At 50.6% G+C, this 8,736-nt stretch overlaps 1 protein-coding gene across 1 annotated transcript in view; it reads left to right on the forward strand.

Moving 5' to 3' along the window:
- Positions 1-8,736, forward strand: part of WIPF3 (WAS/WASL interacting protein family member 3) — an 89,229-nt gene that overhangs the window by 51,569 nt on the left and 28,924 nt on the right. Inside the window, exons 5-7 of the mRNA XM_014586924.1 lie at positions 3-369; positions 4,782-4,931; positions 6,146-6,247. Coding sequence (XP_014442410.1) covers positions 3-369; positions 4,782-4,931; positions 6,146-6,247 — 619 coding nt within the window. The remainder of the gene's footprint in view (positions 1-2; positions 370-4,781; positions 4,932-6,145; positions 6,248-8,736) is intronic.

The following is an 8,736-nucleotide window of genomic DNA, read 5'->3' on the forward strand; positions in this document are numbered from 1 at the left end:
AGCGCGCCCCCCTCCCCCCCCCGCCCATTCCACCCCCACTCCCTCTCCTCCCACCTTGCGGGTATCCTGGGCTCAACGCGGAGCCTGCCAGCCCAGCTCAGGATGTGCGCGAGCCTCCTGCCCCGCCACCCCCACCACCTCTGCCGCCCCCACTGCCCCTCTATGCCTCGTGCTCTCCGAGGACTTCTGTGCCCGCACCCCCTTTGCCAGGCGCTAATAGTAGCAGCGAAAACCCGCCCCCACTGCCCCCGAAGTCCCCCAGCTTCCAAGCCCCGTCGCAGAAGGCCGGCATGCAGACCTTGCCCACGCCCCCAGCACCCCCGGGAATCCAGCCACTCCTGCAGAAGAAGAGACCCGGCAGAGGCCCTGGTAAGCTGGCACTCGGTCGGGGCAGCCGCCAGTTATGGCCATGCGAGGGGCCAGGTGAGGGGACGTTCCAGTGAGCCAGTTGGGACGACCTGGGGTTGTCTCAGGCCTCCAGAATTGATTGTGGAGCATGATAAAGATCTGTATTTTGAGACTTCACCGTTGAAAGTATTCACCTTAGAGAGGAAGCCAAGGGGAAGGGAGGCTGGGAGACTCCCCAAACCAGGTAGGTGTTACAGAAGCAAGGGAGTCTGGCCTCCATCCCCTGCCATTACTAACTGTGGGACCCGGAGCTGTGCTCAGCCCCTCTGTGCTCAAGTCCCTCTGTACAGTTTCCAGCCCATTGCTTGTTGTCAAGTTTAGGTGAGTTCTTGAAAAGGTGCTTGGGACAGCACCTTGCAGCCGTGAGCTATGGAGAAAGGTTATTTATTCCTGCTATCCTCTTTTGGAGGCCATATCTGCTCTCTGAGTCGTCCTCCCTGGGACTGGGGGGTGTGATTTGTATCCAGAGGTGTTTAATCTTTGAATTATTCCAGTCTGGCTCCTCACCTGCACTCAGTAGACTGGATTTGTACCCTGCCATATTGTTAGCTGGTCTCCAGCTTACTCACAAAAACTGAGGACCTGTTTTTTAAGTCAGTTATGGAAAACCATTCCTTCACATGGCCAGCATTGGTGAGGTTGAATTGAGTGTACCCCCATGGGTAAGGTCCCTGCTCTCTGGAGTAGTGACATTGTAGGCTCCTTCAGGGCCATTCTGAATGGGAAGGTGCACCCCAGATCCATACACACCCACATCCACAAACACATTCATGAGGACACACACACTCACGAATACACGTTCACACACGTACGCCTTACTCTTTCAGAAAACCTTGTGATGCAGACTGTTTCTTAAGTACATTTCCTTGAATTAAACTCAATACAGGGTCACTGTGGAGCAGGTAAAAGGAAATTGAAATCACGCATCATGGGATTAGCCAGAGATGCAAACTGCCTTGTGGAATGGTTTCCTTCATTTTCCTTAGTATAGGTGATGTTTGCATAGTTAATGCTATTTTGTATATACAGTTTTATATTGTTTTAAATATTATATTAAAAGCAGTTTTGGAGAACCAGCAGTTAGTGTAATGGCTATGTCGCTGGACTCACACATAGTCGACTGCGATTCGCGTCCCGGACCCAATGGCTTAGAACTCACTCCGGGTGCATGTGCGTGTGTGCCCAAGATCCCGAGAGGAGAATGGAGGAGAAGGGATTGCGGCGTGGCCATCCCCTCTGGGGGGTGATTTCTCGCTTTCTGTCTCTCTGTCTCTCTCTGTCTGTCTGGCGAGCGCACGTGCCCTATAGTGAAAAACCTCTCCAAAAAAAAAGAAGAAGAAAAAGAAAAAAAAAAACAGTTTTGTCAAATCACTACAATTTCCTGATGATTAGCAGCATCTTCCACCTTCCAGGGTCAGATATCAAGTTGATTCCACTTTCTGCTCTTAAGAAGACTATTACAGGAAATTCTTCCATAGAAATTTGAGTCTACATTTTGGGTTATTTACAAGGAGATGTTCTTGGGGCCAGCTGGTGGCACAGTGGTTGGGGCAGCTGGATCACACATGGCCAAGTGCACAGGTCTGAGTCCAGACCCAGCAAGCAACTTGAGAAACATGCCAGGCCAGGCACGTGTGGAGGTGTGCCCAAAATCCCAAGAGGAAGTTGGAGAGGAAAGGATTGCGGCGTGAACATCCCTCTTGGGGGTGCTTTCTCTCCCTCTCTCTTTCTCTCTCTCTCTCTCTCTAGTGCACATGCCCTATAAGAAATTAAAATAAATAAATAAATAGGTTCTTTAAGGAGAATTCCTGGTATGAGGGGCAGGATACTTGTAAAAACCTTAGTCACAAGAGATAAGGTTTTCTGTTTGCTTTTGTTGCTGAGAGAGATTTTTGCTACAGGGCTCTTGTACTCACTGGAGAGAGAGACAGAAGGTGAGAAATAACCCTCCAGGGGGAATGGCCACACCACAAATCCCTTCTCCACTCCACTCTGCTTTCCAGATTCTGGGCATGCATATATACCTGCCCAGTGTGAGTTTCAAGCTGCGGGGTCCCGGACTCAAACCACAGTCATCCACATGTGAGTCCAGCACCTTAACCAAGTATGCCACCTGCTGGCCTCAGGAGATAAGGTTTTAATTTTTCTCCTTTCAACTGACTGACCAACGTGAGAGGGCCAGCATTTGTGCTGGTGAGCGCCTTCTGATATTTGTGATTTTTAATTGTTTCTGGTGTTGTAAGAAAAAAAAATGCTCTCAGTCTGAGTTCAAATTCTGGTTCTTTGTTTTTGTTGTTGTTTGAGAGATTTTTTTGCTCCAGGGCACTTGTACTCACTGGAGAAAGGTGAAAAATCACCCTCCGGGGGAATGGCCACACCACAAATCCCTTCTCCACTCTACTCTGCCTTCCGGATTCTGGACATGCATGTACACCTGCCCAGCATGACCTCATGTGTAACCTCATGGCAGTTGGTGGTTTATTTAAATCTTGATTTTTTTTTTCTTCTAATTTGACAAGTGTGAATAACACCACCACCTTTCACCAGTGTGGTTAGGAATGTTAGCCAAGAGAGTGTTCATGGAGGGTTTGCGGGGCTCAGCAGCACTGATTCCCTTCCCTCTCCCTCACCACGTGTTGGGGCAGCTTCTCATCCTGAAGAGGGTCGGCCGTCCCTCCAGTCCTTCACCTGTCAGTCTGCTCAAGGGAGCAAGTCAGTCCTATGCAGGGAGGACTAGAGAGGGGGACGAAGGAGGCTGGAAATGAGCAAGGAAGAGGAGCAGAAACCCAGGAAGAGGAGGAGATTGACTGGTGCCCCTGAGCCACCATCTCTGCTGCCGGGCATCGTCCCCTGCTCCAGGGCAGGGCACCCCAGGCCAGGAAGGGATGCTCACCTGGCTTCTTTCTTGGTGTCTTTGGGTGCAAAACTTGTTTTCTCCAGTTACAAAGTGAGGGTAGCTTCTGCTTCAGCCCAAGCTCTTCAGCTTGGAGAGAAGAGAAAGAGGTTGCAGTCATGAAGATCTTGGCACAGATCATAGTGGCTGACTGTCATCATTTCAAGAAGCCGACCAGCAGGTGGCGTGATGGTTAAGGCCCTGGATCCCACATACCCGACTATGTTTGAGTCCCAGACCCAGCAGCTTAAAAAACATGCCTGGTACAATCCCAAGAGGAGAATGGAGGAGAAGGGATTGCAGCGTGGCCATCCCCCTTGGGGGTGTATCTCACTTTTCCTCTGTCTCTGTCTGTCTCAGGCAAGTTAATGCACCCTATAACAAAAAACAAAAAAGAAAGAAAGAAAGAAAGAGAAAGAAAGAAAGAGTGATGCTTACAGTCACTGAACGGATACAGTCATCTCTCAATACCACAGGAAGTTGGTTCCAGGACCCCAGTGGATAGCAAAATCCATGGGTACTCAAGTCCTTGTATAAACTGGCGTAGTACTTGCTTATCACCTACACATGGCCACCTCTAGTCTAACACATTCTTTAAATCACCTGTAGATGACTTATAAAGTAATCTTAGCATAAGATATACATAAAAAGGAAAATCTATAGATAAACTTTTCAGCATCTGTCTTTTAGGGAGCCACCCCCCCACCCCATTTTATAATGGCTGGTGTGGTCTGGCTGCATCGTAGTTGGTGAAGCCATGGATGGGAGCCATGGAAGTGGAGGGCCAGTTGTGAGCAGCAGTGGGATACTTGCATTGATGAACTAAGACAGCGGGTTACTGACTGCCTAATGTGTCATATGAAAAAGTATTGGCATGAGGCTCTCACGGACATGATCAGGGAAGGCTTAAGGAAGTAGGTTGGATTTGAGTTAGGCCCTAGCGGGCCAGTAGGATTTACTGGAAGGAGGAAGGAGGGTTCACTATGCAGGAGAACCAGCGTGAGCAGAAAAAAGCCCCTGACAGCTTGTCTTCTAGCTTCCCGCTGGAACCTCACCTTCAGACAGCCCTTCCCTGGTGACTTACGACTGTGCAGTGCTTCCCCTCCTTTGGACTGTGCTGTCTGATGATGAAGGCTCTCGCCACCACTACAATCATTGCAGCAGCTAACATTTTTTGAGCATTTAATACAGACATGCCGTTTGACTTTGGTCAACTCATTTAATCCCCTCAACAACCCCAGGATGCGTGCATATTATTATTACTCAGATTTTATGGATGGACAAACTGAGACACAAGGAGGCTGTTACTTATCTCACCTAACTGCAATTCAGCCCCCAGCAGGTGGGCCCCAGAGGCTGTTCTTTTACTCACTATATATCATTTACATCCGAGGACCTCAACACTAAACCTCTCACATAAAGTTCTAGCATTGACCATCGCCATCCCTGTGTCTGAATGTGTCATCATCTTCCCTGTAAGGAACAAGCGGGGCAAAGCTTAATCCACCTCCAGCCCCTCCTGCAAGATCTCCCACCACTGAGCTTTCAAGCAAGAGCCAGCAGGTCCAAGCCTGGAGCCCGACACAGCAGCCCGGAGGTCAGCTACGAAATGGAAACCTGCACATCATTGGTGAGCTGGGGACAGGGGAGTTGCAGAAGTGGTGCTGTCAGTGAGATGTGATTCCCCTTGACCTTGGACAGAGTTTGCTATTTTGAGATCTGTGCTTCTCAGTAAACAGGGGGTTCGCCCCAGCACAGAACAACCAATAGGTTCTGTGAATAGGAGTCCTTTTAAGGCTTCTGAGTGGTCCCAGAGCCAATTCTTGAGCCTTGTAATTCAGATTAGAGAAAGGGGTGGGGGACCAGCATTTAAATTGTGTGTATGTATATGTGTCCATGGAGAAATCAATGCATAAGCTTGAAAGACTAGAGTGATTTGGATAAGGGGAAGGAATAAATGGAAGGCTGCAGGCAGAGCAACGATTAGAGCAAAAATATAGAAGTAGGGAGCCAGCCCCAAGGTCTAATGGTAAGGGAGCCAGAACTCACATGGCCAACCATACTTTGAATCTCAGCCCCCAGCAGCTTGAAAAGGCATGTGTATGTGTGTACACAAAATCCAAATGGGCTGGAGAAATGGAGGAGCAGGGATTGTGGCATGACCAATGACCATGCTTTTTCCCTCTCTCTAGTGAGCCAACATGCTTTCTGGCAATTACAAAAATATATATGGAGGTGGGAAGGAGTCAGACATGAGCACAAATCTTTGGATCCCTTTGTGTGCTAGGCTCCTGTCAGACACAGGCCCAGATCACAAATCAGGTCTCTGCCCATGAGTCCACCAGACTCATCCCCTCCTGCCATCAGGAGCTCAGGTTCGAGCCTGTTGGCTTTGGGGAGCACTGGCCACAGGCCATGCTCCTTCCACCAGCCACGCTGAGGACTCCTTTTCTGCCCACCTCTCCTCACCCCCAGAGCCCTCCTCAGGAGCTCAGCAGGTGCCCCCAGATTCCCTGCCTCTGATCTGGACCTGGATATCCCAGTACCTTCTGCCCCTTTGGCACCAGCTTCCTTAAGATGTTGGCTGGAGTAAGTTGGGTGGATGAAGGAGAATAATGGGGATTTTGCTTTTCCAGTGTCCCCCTCATCCCAACCAACCAGTTAAACTCAACAGGTGAATGGATGTCTTGGGGAAATAGCCCTGCCATTGAAGCCCTTGCCCCGAGCAGGACACCAAGCACAGAGTTCTGGATGCATCAGGGTATTCTGTGTGCACCCGGAAGTGATCTAGACATGGGTCGTGACAGCAACCTGAGCAGCCCTTTCCATCTCTTATGTGTGCAGATGACTTCGAGTCTAAATTCACGTTCCATTCTGTGGAAGACTTCCCCCCTCCGGATGAATATAAACCATGCCAGAAGATTTACCCCAGCAAGATCCCCAGAAGTAAGTACCTCCTTGAAAAGACAGTGGCTTTTCCTGATCCTCCAAAACCAGGTGCTCAGGGTGCACCGATTGGTCACAGACCGACTAAAGGCTGATATTGTTATTCTCCTGCAAGGATGCAGTGCTGTGTGTGCTTCTGAAAGTTTCAGAATATTTTTTTGTCCTGATACTTAAGGGTTCGTGTAGAGGATTTTACAGAACACCAAGGTAACTGGCATCAGAGTTGGATGCCTACACTTACCACTCATCTCTCCCCTCCTGGAGCTTTTGACTAGGGAACTAAATACCCCCAAAACCCACAGCAGAATGGAATATGAGAGTTTGCATTAATGGCTGGGGAAGAACCCAAATGTAGAACTCTGGCCAATCATGAAATGGAAAACGTTTGTAGGTCACTGGCTCTCGTCCTCGGCTACACATCAGAATGACCTGCAGAGCTCTTAACAATCCTGAGGGCGAGGCTGCGTCTAGACCAACTGACCGGAATATCCAGAGTGGGACCCTGGTGTCAGTATTTTTTGAAAATTGCCAAATGATTATTGTGCACAGCCAAGGCTGAGAATCACAGTCCAGAGTGAGGCTGCCTCCTCCTAATTTAATTGTGTGGTCAGGCTTCAGGGGAGGCTTTCACTCAGCTTACTCGTCCAACCTCAGAGTGGAAGACGAGGAGGCTGACCAGACTGCTCCTCAGAGCCGAAACAGGAGGGAGGAAGGGAAAGCAAGACTGGGGTGCTGACCACACAGTGCTGCCGACCACTGGCTAACATGGGTCACTTCCTGCCCAGTGCAAGGCTGGCCAGGTTGGGCAGCAACTAGGAAGAGGCAAGTGGCATCAGCCACACGAGTGAGGTAAGGCGTGTTCCCATCCCACAGCCTAAGCAAGGCCCCTGGGACTCCAACATCCCCAGGCCTGAATGACAATCACAGTGTCCATTAGAGTTAGCCGAAGAATCAGGAACCGGGCTTTCTGGCCACAGAGCCCTCTCCTTTCAGAGAGACCTTGGCGAGATCCCTTTGCAGGACTCAGCTCCCTGCAGAGCAGAGGGAACGCAGTGCTGGCTCTGCTCAGTTCAGAGTCCCCTAGGGGCCGGCCTGGGCAGGTCTTCCTCTGCCAGCCAGTGGGACTGCACATTTAGAGGGAAATGACCTCTCACTTATTAACACGTCAGTAAGTGCTAACGAATAGAGAAAGACCTGCCATGGTTTCAGTGACATGCCCCCTCCCTGAAGCTTCATGTGTTGTGATTTGGTTGTGAACATATTAAAAAGAAATATAAACTAGCTCCATGTACAGTGGATAAGCACTGTGTATTTGGAGCCAGATCCCACCTGGTCAATCGTGGTTCGAATCCTGACCCAGGCAATTTGAACACATGTGTAAGTGTCCAAATTGCCGATGGGAAGGAGAAATGAAGGGAAAAGGATTGTGCTATGACCATGCCTCATGGGAAGGAGATGGAGCAGTGCTTTCTTTGCCTCTGCCTCCTCTCTCTCTCTCTCTCTCTCTCTGGTGAGTACATGCACTTTCCAAAAAAAGGGAACCTAATTTGGGGAAGAAATTAGAGTTGAAGTCATCAGGGTGGGACAGCTATGGCCGACTCCTCACTAGTTTGTAAGGAGAGGGAGTAGGACAGACAGACTGATGGACACAGCCACTCTGCTCTGGTGTCACCCTCACGCGTGATATCTCAGGACTCTGCGAGACCCCCCCCCACCATCCCCACCCAGCTGCCCCCGGACCTTCACACCCTGAGCTGAATAAACTTAGATTCTTTTGAATTACCCAGACTCAGGCATTTTCTGTTAGTAACAACAGAGTGGACTTGACCAAGAGAGGAGCAGGGTGCAGGAGGGCCGAGGAGAGCCACACCCTCCTCTGTAGGCCGTCAGTGGCCCGTGGAGGCGGGGCAATGGGAGAAGACAGGTGCTGCTCCGGTCTTGCATTCTTGCTCAGTTCAGCAAATGTGCACAAGCTGCCCATTCTGCACCGGCACTCTGCCAGCCCCAGAGGCTGCCAAGCTGAGAAAGGAGGGCCCTACACCAAGCACCCACCATACACGTGCCTGAGACAGACCCGTGAGAAATCAGCCAGCCGTAATGCAGTGAGAGTGCCTTGTCAGTGATTGCTCTGAGTAATGAGGGCACTACAGTGGGCCCGTGGGTGGAGAGGGAAGGTCACATTTCCACGTGGCTGGGAGGGCATGCCAGGCCAGAACAGCACCAATCCAGGAGAGAGCACGATAGTACTTGGTTCATTCAGGACCCGTAGGTCCCATGTGGTGTACAGGATATCAGGTAGCTGGCTGGGGTGGGAGCACAGGCTGTCCGCAGTCAAGACTGGCCAGTGGGACTGCACATTCGGAGAGACAGCCTCTCTTAGTAACATGTAAGTGCTAATTAAGAGAGCGGGAAGAAGAGGGGCGCGCGCGGGGCGTGAGCCCGGGGCCTTCCGGCGGGCGCGTGGCGGCTGCTGCTGCCACGTGCATGCT

This window comes from Tupaia chinensis, unplaced genomic scaffold (assembly GCF_000334495.1).
Source record: "Tupaia chinensis unplaced genomic scaffold, TupChi_1.0 Scaffold000170_1, whole genome shotgun sequence".
Classification (NCBI taxonomy): domain Eukaryota; kingdom Metazoa; phylum Chordata; class Mammalia; order Scandentia; family Tupaiidae; genus Tupaia; species Tupaia belangeri.